At 39.4% G+C, this 19,778-nt stretch overlaps 2 protein-coding genes across 2 annotated transcripts; one reads left to right on the plus strand and one right to left on the minus strand.

The window, feature by feature from the left end:
- Positions 1–7,993: 7,993 nt before the first annotated feature.
- Positions 7,994–13,211, plus strand: nme6 (NME/NM23 nucleoside diphosphate kinase 6). Its single transcript, XM_034162499.1, has 6 exons — positions 7,994–8,199; positions 8,671–8,766; positions 9,067–9,169; positions 10,972–11,011; positions 12,541–12,701; positions 12,891–13,211. Exons 2-6 carry the CDS (start codon positions 8,674–8,676, stop codon positions 13,040–13,042), a joined length of 549 nt encoding a protein of 182 aa, XP_034018390.1. The 5' UTR covers positions 7,994–8,199; positions 8,671–8,673; the 3' UTR covers positions 13,043–13,211.
- Positions 13,212–14,958: 1,747 nt separating this feature from the next.
- baalcb (BAALC binder of MAP3K1 and KLF4 b) lies at positions 14,959–18,920 on the minus strand. Its single transcript, XM_034162500.1, has 2 exons — positions 18,691–18,920; positions 14,959–15,185 (listed from the first exon to the last, which is right to left on the minus strand). Exons 1-2 carry the CDS (start codon positions 18,845–18,847, stop codon positions 15,019–15,021), a joined length of 324 nt encoding a protein of 107 aa, XP_034018391.1. The 5' UTR covers positions 18,848–18,920; the 3' UTR covers positions 14,959–15,018.
- Positions 18,921–19,778: the final 858 nt, after the last annotated feature.

Consider the following 19,778-nt stretch of genomic DNA (forward strand, 5'->3'; position numbering starts at 1 on the left):
CCTGTAACAAATTACTGTACAAAGTACTGAAACAAAGACAGACAGTAAAGTTATAGGCTAAAAGGTGTTGCTACTAGCAGTTTTTTGGAGTGTTTTTTTTTTTTACTCCAATTAAAGTTGTAATTTGGTAGTGGGAAGTTATATTTACATCATTTACATTGTCTTGTTATTAAAGGAAAACATGGATGTCTGCAACAAACAAAGTTTTTTTAAGCAAGCAAACTAGCTAGCTAGTTATATGCTAAAAGGTGTTGCTACCAGCAGTATCTAAAACCATTTATTTTTGATTTTTCCAAACTGTTTCATGCAGGACATAGGTTTTAAAATAAATGAGTAAGAGTTCTGACAATTGACTGTGTTTACCATGTAGACTGTGTCAACAGTATTCTGGCTACCAAGAACTGATTGAAATAGAATTCCAGCTGGAAGGAATATTTTTATTTTATGACTCTACTTCTATGTCTTTTGGGTTTATTGGCAGTTGGCAATCCTGTTAATGCATAAAAGAAAGAAAGAAAAAACTACTGTAGAAGGGACACCTGCTGACCAGATGTCCCCTCACACAATGCACCCTTCACTATTCTCCAACTCAGTCCCCCTATGTCCAATGTTACTTGTCTACTGCTTTCATGATTATCTTAAGTTTCTCTGTTTGGCTGATAGCTTATGCCCAACTCTCAATAAGATCTACTATAAATAAATCAAAATCTGATTTGGGTACACAGGATATCCAAATGTTTTAGTTGTGTGTTGTTTACTTGGACCAATGTTGCTGTAGTCATCACCTTCTGAACATACTCACGCCTCTGCATAAGAAATTCTAAACTCACTCTTGGATTTCTGTCCTGCAACAACCTGTTGGCTTAAGTCCTGGCCATCCCATAAATAGGTAAAGAGGTGGAGCGTGGGCATGTCCATGTGTAACCTGGGTGGGACAACTGATGCCCAAACACATCCCCATCTTAGAGTCACTGAACAAGGTCAAGTTAACAGGATATGCTTGGGTTGCATTTTTTTTTTCTTTCACCAAAACATCAAATCTAGGCTTATTGCATTTCTGATGTACCTTCTGGGAAATTATAGCTGAACTTTCAGGTCTTCTTTTTAAGAAAATCCTCCTCTATACCACTTCATCATGAAGCTGTATAACCGGTGATACAAAATGCAAAACATGCACTATATGCACAGTTTCTACAATCACAGCCATAGAAGCCTATAACTTCTTCTGGGTGTCTTGGTGGCTTTCCTCACTCTTCTACTTCTTGCACAGTCACTCACTTTTCCTAATGTAGCAGGATAAAGGTCCTGGGTCCTGATTGAAAAGACATTCCCGTTAGCTTGGCTAACGGGGAATTCCCCTTTGGCTGACCTGGTAGAGGAATGGTCTTTAGTGCGAGCCGTCCAGGGTTGAAAACCCACCTCCGTCCCGGCCACAAAGGTCCTACAGTCACAATTGGTGTTGTCGGCAGGATGTGGGTAGTCACAGAACATGCTTAAATGCACCTGTGACTTCGGGACGAAATAAAAAATGGTGGGGAGATATATAGCAGGATGATGGTCCTGGGTCCTGATTGAAAAGATGTTCCCGCGAGCTTGGCTAATGGGGAATTCCCCTTTGGCTGACCTGGTAGAGAAATGGTCTTTAGTGTGAACTGTCCGGGGTTCGATCCCACCGCCGTCCCGGCCACAAAGGTCCTACGGTCACACCGGCCACAAAGGTCTTACAGTCACACTAAAAACTGTTTCCTCCACACAGATTTATCATAGAGTGCCATACTGTCTTTATTTCTTCATAATTGATGTATAAAAAGTCCAAGACATATTCAGTGACTTGGAAATGTTCATGTATCCATCCCCTGATTATTATCTACAGGGATTATACTGTAGCGGGATGAAAGTCCCGGGTCCCAATTGAAAAGACGTTCCCACTAGCTTGGCTAATGGGGAGTTCCCCTTTGGCTGACCTGGTAGAGGAACAGTCTTTTGTGCGAGCCGCGTGGGTTCGATCCCCACCGTCGTCCCGGCCACGAAGGTCCTGCTGCTTCAATCTGGCGTCACGAACAAGATGTGGATCACAGAGTATGCTAACATGCACCTGTGACTTCGGGACGAAGTCAAAAATGGTGGGGAGATGTGTAGCGGGATGAAAGTCCCGGGTCCCAATTGAAAAGACGTTCCGACAAGCCGTGTGGGTTTGATCCCCACCGTCGTCCCGGCCACGAAGGTCCTGCTGCTTCAATCCCAAAGTGTTCCATTACTTATGCAACCCATCATCTTGGCTTTTAAATTTTTAATTTTTGCTTTGAGTTTGAGTCTAAGGAAGATAATTTTTGAAATTTTTATATTGAGAAGCCCGATTTTTACTTTTTGTATTTGAAATGACATAAACAAATTAAAATGTGTGAAGTACCAATGGGGCCCAATACTTTTGGAGGACACTGTATGTATGTATGTAAAATTAAGATAATGATGTGTATATATCTCCCAAATAGCAATAGGTAATTATTTTAGGATGTTTCTTTGGTCATAGAATTTATTAAATGACATAAAATGTACTTTGTGATTACAGCCGATAAATTTGGTTGTAATTTGTTGAAACATTAGTTTTGAGTAATTATTGGAAAAATACTGAAAAACGTTCAAAAAGCCATCTGAATTATATATATTCATTCCAGTTGCAGTTCGTAATTGGTAAATACTGCCATTGTGTTGCAGCGTTACTGTCTTTACTGTCATAATATGTTGTATAATTGGCTTGGCGCTAGCTGTGATGTCAAGGAGCTGACATCACACCTAACATTAGCATGAGCTGCCTTCATTGTGAGCAACACAATCTATAATGTGCTTTAAAAAAACTTTCATACATTCATGCTAACATAAATACATGTTAACCTTATCCCAGGCCTTTAGTGATGCAACGCAATGCTAGCATAATGCTAACGGGGACACATTAGCAGGAAAATTCATGGACTGTTAGCATTAAAACTCACTAGCATTACGCCAACTCTACATGAAAACTTGCTGGTGTCACATAACGCAATGCTAACATGCTAACATTTGCATGAGCTGACTCTATTGTGAGGAAAGGGATTCATAATGTGCTTGAAAAAAACATATATGAGGTTCAATTTTACTCAGAAAAATCTGACTGTACTAGAGGTGGGCAGATCAATCCTAATATCGATAATATCGATACCAACGCTGGTATTGATATTGAACGATCCTTGTGTAAAAAGATCGATACTCAAGCGTTTTTTTTCTCTCCCACATGCACTGACTGCTGCGCACGCAGATTCATCAAAGTCTACTCTCTGTCTAAGAGCAGCGTTGCGCTGTGTCACACAACACGGAGCAGTGCACCCTTGTATTGTGGTTTGTCAGCCCTTTACCTCAGGAGATTTTGTTTTAAGTTATGTCAAGTGATTTTTTTTTTTTTTACAAAAATGTTGATTGTGATAATAAAGTATTTTGTTGTCACGTACAATGTTTGGTGAAATTCTATCCTGGGTCTTTTGGATCCTTTGGATCTATGAAGCTTAAATATGAAAAAGTATCGTTATCGATATCGGCGATACTGGGCCTGTATTTACTTGGTATCGGATCAATACCAAAATTCCTGGTATCGCCCACCTCTAGACTGTACATCTTTGCGTAAATTTTACACATTGCCTGAAAAAAATATCACAATACTATGTGCATTTTTTTGGACAGACTAACATCTAACAGACAGATTTGGGCCTGAGGGATTTATGGTATAGATGCAGTCGGTATGGACACCCACGTGCTTGTGGGGGTCGATAGGCAGCTGCCGGACTGCCACCAAAAGGGAACGACAACTGCTGGAGAACGAGCATCAACAGCAGCAGCAGTGCCACCGAGATAAAACGCAAGAGTGGTTTTATGACCAGCACCGAGCGGGAGGGATCAGCTGAATCAGCTGCTCAGCTGAGGATGTTTAAAGCCAGAGTCAGCAGCGATTTCTGTTCCCTCTCACCTGTTTGGTGTCCCTCCTCAAACCTGACCGTTGAATTTGCAAATGATATGCTATATTGTCAGTAGAGAAGATCTTAATGAACCTAATGGAATTCAATGGTCACCCTGACAACATGTTTGGAGCGAGAAATCTGTAATAAACCTCTGTCTGATTTTGAAAAATTGAATACGGGGAGATGGATTTTAGGCCAGGGAGGCTTTGAATAAATTTGGAAGCAGATCTCTTTTTAAATTGTCTTTTCCTTTTATCTTTATCTTATCAAAAACAAGCCTTATGACATCATAAAGATCTGTACATACTGTAATAAAACAACAAAATGCTGCTGAATATGAAATATTTATACATCAACATAAATAAATGCAATGTGTCACCACTTTTGTTTTTCCTTTTTTCTTCTTTGTGGAAGGTAACAGCTGTGGTGTCACCCCGAGTCACATGACATGGGTATAGGGTTGAAACTTCTAGGATGTCAGACCTCCATCGCTCCTCTCTTCTCTCCTGATCTCTCTCTCTCTCTCTCTCTCTCTGTGCGAGTGTCGATCCCACACAGACTTACACAAGTGTCTGGTTTTAAGGGTGGGGCCTTTTCTGTATGGCTGGCATGTGCTCAGTGTGTGTAATTTACACTGTATGTCTGATCTGCCACATTGATGTCATTCCTCAGAGCAAATTTTATGCACGTTGCTGTCGTGTGTGCCGAGAATTACTAAACAGACCATCTGCCCATTAATAGTCCACCTATTATCCACTAAAGGTAACTTTTTTTTGCTGGAAATAAACCACAAAATGAAAAATCTAATCTGAAAGTTCAGCCGTATGTTCCATTAGACTTTTAATATCGCAAATCGTTAACAGTTCTTCACTTTATTGTGATTTAAAGCTACAGTGTGTCGGATTTAGGGGAATTTATCAGTATAAATGGAATACAGCATTCATAGCATCTGTTCATTCCCAAATAGTTATCTGCAACTAATCTATGTGTTTTCAAAAGGTTAAAATTAATCCTTCATATCTACATGGGAGCGGGTCCTGTCACAGAGACCGCCATGTTGATACAGTAGTCCAAAAGGGACATACGTGCTCTACTTTTGCCATTTTCAGTGCAGCTGGAAGTTTGAAGGGGAATAAAAGGGAGAGAAATCAATGGTTGCACTTCTACTGGTTGCTAATGCAGGCTAACAACGAAGATCATACATGTTTCTTATAGCATCAGAAGGCAAGGGAGCATGAATCGTCTTTGACAAATAAGCCAAAATGTGAACACAAACAATATTGCAACCTGCAATGGTATAATGCAATCTGCAACCTTGCCACTAGATGACACTAAATTCTACACACTGTAGCTTTAACTCCCCCCCACACACACACCTAAAAAAAAACAAAACGTTATTCCAGAAAAACTTGGAGATATTGGCTATTTATTTTTGCTTGGTTGTTGTTTTAAATCATTTATATTTGTTAAATTAGTTAGAAACTGCCATCTATACTCATATATATTGCTAGGTGTGAAAAATGAGGCTTTGCAATTTTTATTAATCATTTGAACTATCAGGAACCTTTGTGAAACACAGTTTTCTTATTCCTGATTCATGCACAACAAATCTCATTTATAAAACACTCTTATGCAACTTTTTCCAAAAAATTAAATAAAGACAACCCACTAGTAGATCCATACAATAGTAAATACACAGCGGGGAAAAAAAAGAAATTAGAAATTGAAGCAATACAGAGGGAAAACACATATTAAAATGGAACACATTTACTTTTCAAGGAGACATATGAATGTATATTGATTTGAAAGTAACAGAGATATTAAAGTGTATTAAACATGTCGACCAAAGTGAAGTTTAATTTGCAGAAATGCAAAGTATATACAGCTGGTAAAATAAGTATTCAATGCGTCACCTTTTTTCTCAATAAATATTTTTAAAGGTGCTATTGACATGATTTTATTTTATTTTTTTTTACCAAATGTTAGTAGCAACCAAAGTAATCCACACATACAAAGAAACCAAAACAAATAAGTACACAAAAATAAAGTTATGTGCAATAATGTGAAATGACAGAAACAAAAATTTATTGAGCACCTGAAGAAAGGGAATTGCAAAAAGGTATGGAAAGCCAAGACACCAGCTGCAATCTATCAGTAATTAGAAAGCAGTCCTGCCCCTTGTCAGGGCAAATTAATATCAGCTGGTTCAGTCCCAACTGATGGCCAATAAAAAGACGTCTCATTACCAAGGTGTCACACAAGAAACATCTCATGACTGGTAAAAGCGAAGCGCTCTCTCAAGATCGTCACAACTTTACTCTTGCAAAACATACTGATGACATTGGTTACAGAAGTATTTCTAAACTTCTGAATGTTCCAGTGAGCACTGTTGGGGCCATAATCTAGAACTAGTAAAACATCATTTTTCACCATAAACTGGTCACAACCAGGTGCTCCTCACGATATTTTTGACAAAGGACTGAAAAGAATTATCAGAAGAGTTGTCTAAGAGTCTAGGACCACTGGTGGAGAGCAACTGAACAATTGTTTCAAAGAAAACAATAAGTAATGTACTCAAACACCATGGCCTGTATGCACAGTCACCACACAAGATTCCGTTGCTGAAGGAAAAAGCATGTTGAAGTGCATTCAAAGTTTGCCGCACAGCATTTAGACAAGCTTCTGAAATACTGGAAGAAGGTAGCCTGGTCAGATGAGACCAACATTGAAATCTTTGGATGCCATAATACACACCATGTTTGGAGGTCAAATGACCCCAAAAACACCATACCAACAGTAAAGATTGGTTGTGGGATCATCATGGTGTGAGGCTATTTTTAGCATCTGACACTGGCAAACTTCATATATGTAATTGAAGGAAGAATGAATGGAAAAATATACCAAGACATTCTTGATAAAAAAAAAATCTACCAGGATGATGAAGATGAAAGGAGGGTGGACATTTCAGCAAGACAATGATCCCAAACACACAGCCAAGGAAACTCTCAATTGGTTTCAGAGAATGAAAATTTAGGCTGCAAGAATGGCCCAGCCAATCACCTGACTTGAATCCAGCAGAAAATCTGTAGAAAGAACTAAAGATCAGGGTTCATAGAAGAGGTCAAGATCCGAAGACTGTTTGTGTGGAAGAATGGGCCAAAATCACACCTGAGCAAAGCATGCGACTAGTTTCTCCATACAGGAGGCATCTTGAAGCTGTTATCACCAACAAAGGCTTTTGTATAAGTATTAAATACATTTCAGCAAGTGTGTACAACACTTTTTCACTGTATCATTCCATTTTATTACACATACCTTAATTTCTGTACTTATTTGTTTTGGGTTCTTTTGCATGTATAGATTACTTGGGTTGTTACTGACATCTGGTGAAAATTTCATGTTGGTAAGACCTATATATATATATATATATATATATATATATATATATATATATATATACTCAGAAAATGGTGACACAATACTTTTTATAGTTATTTTTTAGACAACTGAATGAGGCTGAGTCATTCTTACTTAAATGAGAATTAGACCCCCCCCCCCAAAAAAAACAAAAACAAACAAACAAAAAAACAAACAAACAAACAAAAAAAAACAAAAAAAACAAACAAACAAAAAACAAAACAAAAAACAAAACAGTCCTTTAAGTCTGTCTACACTTAAATGCAATTTCACTTGTGGAAATTTCATTTTTCTTCGAATGCACTATGGTAATATTAGTATGTTGTTGCATCACTGTCAAACATCTTGATGGACCTATGATCGGATTTATGTAGCATTGCCACAGCCACCAGAAGGCCGCTTTTATGCAATTAATGTATTTGACGTGTAGATTTTGGTGTTCCATCAGCACATGAGTCACAAAATCCTGACCATTCCTTTTCCAAGATGGCGGATAAAAGTATCGCGGAAAGGAACTCAATGTTAGTTCCCTGGTGTCTTTGTTGTGGAACGTTTCGCGTTGCTTGTGTTTCTCGGGACAGCTTTGGCAAACGGATCGGGTGTTTTTAACATTGACTGTGGTCATCATGTGTATTTTCGATAGTCATATTATTTTTTAAACCTTCACTTTTCTGTCAGTTTTACGTGGAAACTTTATGGAACGGAGTTTATTTTTCCGATAACATGATGGCGTCCGTTCCGAGGCGCCTGAGCGCAGTTTGAAAATCTTTTCCTGAGGAACGTAGTCACAGCTGAGGTTGGTAACTTAATACCGAATTAATGAGAGATAACCTACATGTTTGACCAGTGTTAATTTGAAAATTATGAACGTTTAATTTTTAAAGATGCTAGAGCGTCGAATTACGAATCACTGGCGACATCTAGCGGCCAAAAGCGGCGTGGAGCGGCAAAATCCCCTGTTTTAAGGAATTTTTGTGCCTCAAACTTGAATAAAGGCTTCATATGACCTGAGGTTCACGAAGGATGAAGTTGGTCTAATTTATATTTGCTGATGATCTTTAAGTAAGGTTGTAACAGTATTTTTCACCCCCCCCCAAATTCCAGATTGTCACTTTGAGGCACATCTGTAATTACTGCTATTACACAGAAGTGTCACAACTGTTTCAGTGATCTTGAATACACTGAAGTATTTCTACTCAGTGTTGGTGCTTTTCGTGGACTGCTTTAACTGCGCTACAGCTGCTATTATTTCGGTTTCTTGTTTTAGGCGATGTTATTAGCAGCTGGTCGTCTGTCCAAAGCACTGCAGCTCACGCTGGCCATCATCAAGCCAGATGCTGTGGCTCATCCGCTGATGTTGCAGGTGAGATTTCCTCTGTAATCAGGCGTAACGTCTTCGAAACTAGTTTGTGATTGCTTAATTTGTCTGTCACACAAAATAATTGCTCATCGAGACCTTTTTGCTCGACGTTGTCTGTCAGTACTCCACACATTCATTCACGTACGGTCTTGACAGTGTCACAAACTCATGAAAGATGCGATAGTCATAAAATGTCCCTCTCGAAGTCGTATACACTGGATCCGTTTGCGCTGCGTCTACACTTGATGTAAACTTTGCTTTGTGGTTCAGTGGTGTCAAAACATATTTTTGTTTCTCGTGCAGGCCCTTCACCGAGTAATCCTGGAGAATAACTTCATTATTGTGAGATGTAAAGATCTGGCGTGGAGAAGAGCTGACTCTGAGAGGTTTTACGCCGAGCATTCAGGTGTGTGGTTGCCTCATCTGCTTTAAGAATGTGCTAAAATGAGTCCAAGCTTCACTTTGCTTCTGATGCAGCCAAAATAGCCATCTTTGGAAGCTCAAAAGAAGAACAAAAATGTATGTATGTATGTATATGTATATATATATATATATATATAAAATCAGTTCATATTCTTCCAACTGAAAATGAATATTTTTGACATGATTGCTTGTTCAATAGTTAACCACAAAAAATTTGCTATATCACAATACATTATTACATCCAGGTTCACACTAGTTATTCAAAAAGTTATTCAGTGGAAAACATTCATAAATGATTTATGCTTCTTCCATGGAGTATAATATAATATGATATGATACAGGCTCTACGATACTGTTATCACAATATGCAATGTATCGTTCCATTCCTCCTTTTTTGGTTTTGACTGACATGCTTACTTTTTAAATATGAGTAGATGTTACCAATAGGGCTGCAACTCATGATTATTTTATTTCTTGAGTAATCTAAAAAGTTACTGACTGATTAATTGAGTTGTTTGGTCCATAAAATGTGAGAAAAGGGGTGAAAAAATGGCCTATTTGTCTGTTTTCAAGGGACCAAGATTATGCCTTCAAATGTCTTTTGTCCATAATGAAGCAATATTTAGTTTACTGGCAGAAAGGAGTAAAGAAATTAGTAACTCTTGGTGGAATGATACACAAACTTCACAATATAATACATATTCCAATACAACTACTACGATTCAATACATATCACGATACATAATTACATCACTGTTCACACATAACTATATACATACATATATACACATGGTAAATGTTTAATTTCAAAGAAACAATTAGTATATTTTAAAAAGTCGTTTATGATTCTTCTGCATCAGGTTATTATTTCTTCCATACAGTAGTTTATTTTTCATGGTGTCGCGATAATCCTTTCAATAAATGACGCATGCTCGACGATACGATTATCACAATACATGTTTCACCCCTAAAATTAACAAAAATATATTACATTTAAGAAGCTGAAATCAAAGAATTTGGATATTTAATAAACAAAAACTTGCCAGTTAATCATTACAGCACTACTTATTAACCTGAATTTTCATGGTAAGAGAGAAAATGAGTCCCATCTGTTCTGGTTGTATTAAATAGGTTATCTGTTGGGTTTTCATCCACAGTTGGACAGTCCAAAGGACTGTGTTTTTCAGATGATTTCACACCAACCCTCTTTTTATTTGGATTTGTCAGTTTTGGACAAATTACAGGAAGTTCCAGCAATCTCCTCCCTTGGTCTCTCCCGGTTTGCTGGATTATTTGTACTCTACTCACGCTTTCCTCTGGGCGATGACGAGACAGTTTTTGAACAACGATGTTGTTTGTTTTGGGGAATTGGAACTTGTTTCTTGTGCTGCATGGGGAGCTGTGTGATAAGACACTGATACCACTGCACTGAAGTAAACATACACACCTTTTCCTCCACTGATTGGGACTGTAATACTTTGTTTGTTTAAAACACACCACCTCCAGAAGCACGTTTGGCTACAAACCTAATTGCAACACACACACACACACACACACACACACACACACACACACACACACACACACACACACACACACACACACACACACACACACACACACACACACACACACACACACACACACATGTGCACACGAAAATCTGTGGCTCAAGTGTTTGAATGTGAAGCCGCTTTTAAAATAAAGTAAAATGTCTCTTGTTGTAAGAATCTTTTCTATAGGTGTCTCAGACTAATGTGATTTTATTAATGCATTTATTTTTAGGGCGATTCTTTTATCAAAGACTGGTTGAGTTCATGTCAAGGTAAGCCCTGCACCCCACCCACATCACAGTAGTCTAATCCCCAAACTGAACCACGAGTGTGCGAGTTGTTGATGTTTTTGTATGATTTCTGTCTTATGTGTTTGAAATGCTACACTGCTGACTGGAGAGTACAGAAAAACTCCCTACAGTCACTGCGGCTCCCATTTGGTGCTCTTCTTCATGTTTTGTGTGATTGCGGCAGAACGCCCAGTTATCAGCGAACTGCTACAATTCATGCTGTGCCCCTGGAGAAGAGCTTTTGCATGCAGAGAGGCCACTGGATTGCTGAAATGTTCACGTCACCATGTGGCAGCAGTCAAGCCGCAGACTGGAAGGAAGTTTTGTTCAGCTGACACAGCTTGATCCTATTTGGCAATGTTTCTTCCAAAACTAAAAGAATGTTAGCATTTTATGCTCAGTATGCAATTGGAACTGAGCTTTCACCACATTATCAGCAAAATTTAACCCGAAATATTGATCATTAAACCAGCACACAATTGTGCTGTGATTGTGTAGCATTTACAGCATATTTAAAGTTACAGTATGTAGGATTTGTGGGTGTTTGTTAGAATTAATGGAATATAACATTTATAACCATGTTAAGTAGTTTATAATTACTTGCAACAATGAATATGTGTCTTCATGAACTTTGAATGAGTCCTTCAGGTCTACGTAGAAACAGACCCCCTCGTGGAGGCCGCCATGTTGCATTGTCATGTTGATACAGTAGCCTAAAGAGAGCAATGCAAAGCGTGGTTATGCCCTTGCGTGCAGATGAAATTGGTCAGTGGTTTTATAGTAGAGGTGAAAATAATGACATCTAGAAATTTTTTTTCTATTGCAAAAGACTGGTGCTTTGAAGCTATTATTTGGTTGAGTAAATGCTAGTATATGCTCTTGTGAAAGATTGCTGCTTTACATTTGGTATGTGTTGTATTGACTGATTTTCAAAAGGATACTTCCTCGAGCCTTCCCAATACACCACCAAGAAATGGTTTCAATCAGATGAGGCATTCTTTAGTTATTGCATAGAAACAAAATTTAAGATGGCACCCTTGGCAGCCATATTGGATGACAGATGAGCCCCATTTTCGAAAGAAAGATCCTGTAGCCTCCCCCAATATACCATCAAAAATTGGTTTAAATCCAGTGAGTTATTCTTGAGTTATTGCGTGGGAAAAAAAATCAAGATGGCGTCTTGGCCATATTGGATAACTGTTATTAACCATTTTTGAAAGGAACCACCAAGAAATGGTTTCAGTCAGACAAGGCCTTATATCCATGTGGCAGGGTCAAGACATAATGGGCAAAAAAACAACTTACTGCCTCTGCGTCCATCTGACTAGGCTCATACATTTTAGGAAACATGAATCCCCATCGCCAAAGAAGCAAAAAACGTAAAGGCAAACAAAACTGATTCTGGTGATGACACAATGCAGTCTTCAAACACACCGCTGGATGGCGCTAAATCCTACATACTGTAGCTTTAACCATAATTTCACCAACTTCTCTTAAATTTTCTCCCACAGCGGACCAATACGTGCGTATATTTTAGCCAAGGAAGATGCCATACAACAATGGAGGGCCTTGATGGGGCCAACAAAAGTGTTCAGGGCCAGACACGAGTGTCCGGCTTCCGTCAGAGGCCAGTTTGGGCTCACGGACACACGGAACACCACTCATGGCTCAGGTACGTGCAGCAGTAAGACCTTGGTCAAGTTGGACTTTGGCTGTTGGCCACCAGAGGGCAGAGGCTTTGAATGGTTGTGTGCGTGGCTTTGTGTATCAAGATGAAATTTTGTTAACTTAGAGGTTGGGCTCGGCGACAGAGGTTAGGATTGATCTTTCCCTGGTTTGAATCTCAAATTCTCCTTCTCAGATTCTGTTGAATCGGCACACCGAGAGATCAGTTTCTTCTTCCCAGAATTCTCTGTGGCTGACTGGATGGAGAAGGAAGAGCCATCATTCAGGCAAGGACAGATACATTATGACCAGGAAAAGCAGATCCACACACTTTCATCGCCATGCTGACCCCAGAACAGCCTTTCCTGCTACTGGTTGTCGGCCATAATGAGAATGCTGCACTTTCACATTTATTGTACACAGATGTTTGCGATGTTGTTGGGGTTCTTTTGTTTTACTTACCTCAGTCCATAAAACTGCCACAGTATATTTGTGTTAATAAAATACAACCAGACACAATTTTGTCAAATGTTTAATGATGCAGACTCCACTTATACACTTATTTAAAAAAAACTTCAATATTCTCTATTCAGAAATATATAATACTATAAAATTAGAATTGCACTCACAGAGCACAAACCTGTTCCACCAAGTCCAACAGTCTTCTGTTTCTTTCTGACTTGAAAGGGTTATGTTTTTTTGGGGTTTTTTTTTTATTGCTTCGCTAACATTCTTTGGTCCTGATCACTTGACTTTCAACCTCACCAAGGAGGTTTAGTCTGTTTTACTTTGAGCTTATAATCAGGACCAATAGAATGAAGATCAAAGATAAAAGGGGGTGGGTCATAATTAAAAGATTACAGCTCAAAGATCCATCCACACTTTGATGGTAAAGCTCAGAGGGTGGATCGGTCTAATCTGGATCAAAGCTCAAGGATCAAAATGCATGATCTGTTACTTGACTATGATCAGTTGAGTCAGGATTGAAGCTTAAAGGCTGAATCAGGAACTACTGAAGATTAAAGAGCCATTGTAAGATTTACGTGTTGATTATGATTAAAGGAATCAGGATCAAAGATAAAAATTCAACAAAGCTGTGGTCTGCTTGGTCAGATTAAAAGTTCAAAAGAATACATGAAGTGAGGTCTGTTCTTTAATTGGGATTAAATGAGTCAATATCAAAGGCAGGATCAAAGTAATTAGGAGTAAAGGTTAAAGTTGTACAGACCCCTTGGGTCTGTACAAAAAGTCAGGCAACTCTTACTTGACCCATCATACCTCACTGACGGCAACAAAAAACATTCACTAAAAGACACTAGAATGCAGTTTTGAACAAAGTAATGGCTTGTTGAATTGGTACAATTAATTTTAAGGTATTTTGTATCAAACTGTCTGGTTAAGTTATAGTTTTATGTTTTAATTTCTTTGATCAACCTACAGTTTGTGAATATAGACATCCATATGCGCACAGAGACACTGTAGTAGTTGTGACAGTCACTGCAGAAGCATCTAATCCCAGTTACCCAGTTTATAGAAACCTGGCCCCAGCATTTTAAAAGAAAAGTGACAATTTAGCTCATACATTTAAAAGTCTACGAAATCAAATGTCAGTTTGCCTTGATGTACAAAAGCACAAAGTATTTCATGGCACTCATTTTTGTCTAAGACTTCCAGTCGTCACTGCTCTTAGGTGTTGAGTGCCGTTGCCTGTTTTCAGCATTTCCCTCGGCTTCATATCCTCATAGTTGGTGACGGACATCTTGACCTTCACATTCTTGTCCACCCGATGAAAGCTTTGTGATACGGTAATCGTCCCTTGCTTGGTGGACATCCGACTGTCCCGCCAGTTTGTCTGCCAGTGATGAACAATGGAAGATGAAGCATTAGGAAAAGAAACTGGTTTTAAATAATGTACCCAGAGGTGGGTGTCCCACAGAGACTACTGGTTGGTCACCAAGTTTCTTATTTGACAACATATGATTTGGTGTCGATGTTTGTTTTATTTGGGTTTTTCTGAAATCTCCACATGCATTAAAGATCCAAACGGGACACCCGATGGTTGCTTGAATGTCCCCCAGCAAGTTTCGCATTGATGAGACTCTAGTGTTAGCCGCCAAGAAGCAAGTTGGAAATTTGACCATTTATTCTTGGTAGAATTGGTAGAGTTCTATTAAATTATTTTGACTGACTCAAACTCACAGTCTGGATATCTCTGATGGCATCATAAGGTCAGGACTTTGGGAAGGCTGTAGGCGTCATGAAGCAATTTGTACTTTTTCCAAAAAGAGACTTGCCTCAGTCTTTTCAGTATGTCGAACCCTCCTTCACTGCACTGTGTTGCCAGATGTTGGTAAAGCCGCCTCCTGGGGCACGGAGGCCGGTGTCACCAGGCTCGTCCTGGGTGTCACATCATCCAGATTGACCTCGCACACGGACGAGCAGACCTTCAGGTAAGCCTGAGCGGGAGGCGGGAAGCCGTCATTGAAGAAATCTGGGAAAATGGAAAAACAAATTACTTACTTGGAAAGAGAACTGACTGGAAACTGGAAATCATAAGTTGGGAACTTCCAACTTCTGAAAAGCAAGCGGTCAAATGATCAACTCTGAAAACAATATGGATGCCTGGAGTTGTTGGAAAGTGCCTTAGATGATTGGATGATTGTATTCCTATTTGTAGTCTTGCCAACTTTGCCAATAGGCAGACTGGAAACGGTTGAAGTTCAGATTACTTTTGAGTTGGAGCTCGTTAATTTCTGACTTTCCGATGCGTCATGAATGCAGCATGTGTAGAGAGAAGGCAACACTTCTCAAACTGGGGGTCAAGGCCGCAGAGTCAACAGATCAGTCCGAGAGAATATTTATATTTGAAATTGTGGACATTTTTACAACTGCCACATCAAACGTGTAAAGTCGTCACTAAAGAAACAAAAGTTTGTTTTTTTTTCAGTTTGGACGCACGGTGCAACTGTGTTGAGCAACCCGTACACCAAACCAACCATGAAAACAAACGAAAGCGATGATCAAAGTATTTGAAGGTCTGAATGGAGTTACCATGGTAACAGCCAAAACCAACAAAATGTATCGACTACTCAGATTTTAGACTAGAAAGCAGATTTTATCTTCAGATTACTCATCGACCCACAACTTCCTATTTCCCCCTCCTCATTACCAAAAACATCTCTTTTAATTTATCATTATTAAGTTTTATTATACTTCTGAAAGAAATGTTATTTTGATCTTGATTTTCAGTATGAATACAGACCGTGAAAGCGGGGCCTCGTGATCCTTCTGATTTTTTTGGGGGGTTTAAGCAGAAGGTGTTAGAAAAGTTTCCATTTAGATGATCATAAAAAATAAATTTTTTTGTTAATCAGCAAATTATTTTTTGCCACTCCTCCATTGTAGTACTACTGTTTGGTGCAGTCTTTGTGTTTGATGCTTGCTGATTAATTTAGGCAATTTTCAGCCTGTTTCATCTCACTGTGGGGCGATCAAAGCTCTTGTTGCCGCACTGATGTGCAACCGTATCTGTTGCCATGAGAGACAAGTCGTGTTCCAGCACGCTGCCTTTTGATGTGGCCTATTATTCACAATCTTTTATTCACAATCAACATTTCAAAGACATTACATCCACAATACAGTGCAAAATCCCACAAAACTGCATTAGATGCTGATTTTGTTTGCAGCCCTACAGCCACAGGAGATGAAAAAAGCTTGAAAAGGCTGTTTTGTTGTTCCTTCAGTGCATCTGTGTTAAAAGTACACACCTGAATGTGGGTCATCAAAACTGTTTTTAGCAATTATTCAATGTTTAGACTTAAAAGGAAAAAAAAAATACCGGCAAGGCAGTCATATACATCCACCAAAGTATTAAGAGCTAATACTGATAGAGGACTGGTTTCACCCTTTGCTATTTGTGATGTCATAAAGCAAGAATGCCCAACAAAGAACTCAAAGAGAACACTTTGTCAGGATCACCAACAAAATTTAATCAAGATTTCCCTGATTCAATGACCATGTAAAATTTATACATTTTAAATTTTACATCAAATGTATTTGTGCACTGCTTTTTCAGATAACCTGTGCAAAATCAAACAGGATGATCAAATAACTTGTCCTTGCCTCATGTGACTGGGAACAAATGATATACACTCAACAAAAATATAAATGCAACACTTTTGGTTTTGCTCCCATTTTATATGAGATGAACTCAAAGATCTAAAACTTTTTCCACATACACAATATCACCATTTCCCTCAAATATTGTTCACAAACCAGTCTAAATCTGTGATAGTGAGCACTTCTCCTTTGCTGAGATAATCCATCCCACCTCACAGGTGTGCCATATCAAGATGCTGATTAGACACCATGATTAGTGCACAGGTGTGCCTTAGATTGCCCACAATAAAAGGCCACTCTGAAAGGTGCAATTTTATCACACAGCACAATCCCAGAGATGTCGCAAGATTTGAGGGAGCGTGCAATTGGCATGCTGACAGCAGGAATGTCAACCAGAGCTGTTGCTCGTGTATTGAATGTTCATTTCTCTACCATAAGCCGTCTCCAAAGGCGTTTCAGAGAATTTGGCAGTACATCCAACCAGCCTCACAACCACAGACCACGTGTAACCACACCAGCCCAGGACCTCCACATCCAGCATGTTCACCTCCAAGATCGTCTGAGACCAGCCACTCGGACAGCTGCTGGAACAATCGGTTTGCATAACCAAAGAATTTCTGCACAAACTGTCAGAAACTGTCTCAGGGAAGCTCATCTGCATGCTCGTCGTCCTCATCGGGGTCTCGACCTGACTCCAGTTCGTCGTCGTAACCGATTTGAGTGGGCAAATGCTCACATTCGCTGCTGTTTGGCACTTTGGAGAGGTGTTCTCTTCACGGATGATGCAAAGGAGATGTGTTGCACTGCATGAGGCAAATGGTGGTCACACCAGATACTGACTGGTATCCCCCCCCCAATAAAACAAACTGCACCTTTCAGAGTGGCCTTTTATTGTGGGCAGTCTAAGGCACACCTGTGCACTAATCATGGTGTCTAATCAGCATCTTGATATGGCACACCTGTGAGGTGGGATGGATTATCTCAGCAAAGGAGAAGTGCTCACTATCACAGATTTAGACTGGTTTGTGCACAGTATTTGAGGGAAATGGTGATATTGTGTATGTGGAAAAAGTTTTAGATCGTTGAGTTAATCTCATACAAAATGGGAGCAAAACCAAAAGTGTTGCGTTTATATTTTTGTTGAGTATATATAAAACTGAGGAGTTTTCACAATCTGTAGTAGGGTGTCATGTAAACAAACAAACAACAAAAAACATGCTAGGAGAAAATCAGTTATGGTGAACATTTACTCTGGTATTCACTTTTAATCATAACAGATCTCTGAAGCTGAAGCTATGATGTGAATATCTGATCAATGAAAGGACAGTGTGTTCACATGTGACCATTGTTTACATGCTTTGGTCCACTTACAAATAATGTCACATGCTAGCAAACCAAACCATGGGAATAACTTAACATTTATAACTGTAATCCAGACCACACAAACTACTCAGTGCACAACCAAACTGTTTCTGTGCCTGTTGCTTTAAATGGGCTGGTCACGCCTCTTTTCATTTTTGAGAAGACATGTCTCATTGTCCCTCACTCTGGCTTTGAGTACAGACCAACTCACTGCGCATGTCTCAGAGCAAACAGGAGCTTAGATTAGCAGTTATGTGACATATGTCGCGGACATCTAAAACACACCATTTCAGACCTAGATTTTGTGTATATCTGGGTAGTTCCCACATACACAGATTTAGAATTGTGTGACTTTGAGGATGTTTAACATCAAACTCCAGCTACATTTTAGAGCAAAATGTAGATCAAGCCAAATTTTGCACAATATGACAGCTTTAAGGTGTGGTGCTTAAATTGCTGTTTCAGTTCCATGAAATATTGATTCCTTCATATCTTCAGTCATATTTAATTCTTACCACGGCTGATCGTCTTCTCACAGTCTTCAGAGGGGAGGCTGTGGATCGACGACAAGGGAATATCAGCATCTGTGCTGGTCAGCCATGTGGACTCTGTCTCCTTGGTCCAGCTGTCCAGAGTGTCCACAGCATCAGTCCTGCTTCCGCCACAGCCCATGTCTCTGCACACATTGAGCCTCTGTCACATTATGAATCAAACCAATCACTGACATCAACATCATACTGTTTGCATCAGAGAATCAGGCCAGATATTCTTTTATGACATCATATAGTCTCATACTTACAGCTTTGAGCCCACTCGTGATAACCAACCCTATTACTTTAATCCACCCAAGATCACATTAAGGAGTCCTTTCTGTGTCGAACTGGTCATTTCCTCTCTGAATACCTGATGGCAGCGTCCTCTGGAGCCCAATTAGAGCAAATAGACTAAATGTGCAGAAGGAAGCCAGTAATAAGCACATCTCCACAGCTGTGAAATGGAGAGATGGAGCAGAGAGAGGAGGGGGAGAGAGAGAGAGAGTGATCAAGGTAAAATCCATTTGTGTACATGACACTGCCAATGTGTATTATTTATTACTACTGCATTTTACTAGGTTATGTTATTCCTCTCGGTTCTTTTTGTAATATACTGCCCCTTACAAAGAACAAAATCGATATATTCCTCAATTTATTGAAAACCAGGCCCGGGTCCCCAGAGACAGAGCCCGCACACGGACTCCATCTTCTGAAAGACCTTGAACATGGCTGACATATGGCTTCTTTTTTTTTCCCCAAGACAATATAGGCGGTACAGTGGGTAGGTTTTAGTCTCACAATCTTAATTGTACTGGCTCCCCACAGACAGGGGGAGCCCTCCCTTTATCTGAAACTTGTGCATGCGTGATGGAAGTGAAACTTAACTCTTATGTTGAAACTTTGAACCAGTTAGAACCAGGTTCCAGACACTTCTAAACAGATAACAAAAGCAAATAACTACCATAAAATAAGGAATTAGTATAGATATTATCTAATAGTTACTACATTTAATCCACCTACCTAATACCTAAAAAGTAAGTCCCTTCGGCTGCTCCCTTGTTTGCACTCGG

Source organism: Thalassophryne amazonica, chromosome 21 (genome assembly GCF_902500255.1).
Source record: "Thalassophryne amazonica chromosome 21, fThaAma1.1, whole genome shotgun sequence".
NCBI classification, from domain to species: domain Eukaryota; kingdom Metazoa; phylum Chordata; class Actinopteri; order Batrachoidiformes; family Batrachoididae; genus Thalassophryne; species Thalassophryne amazonica.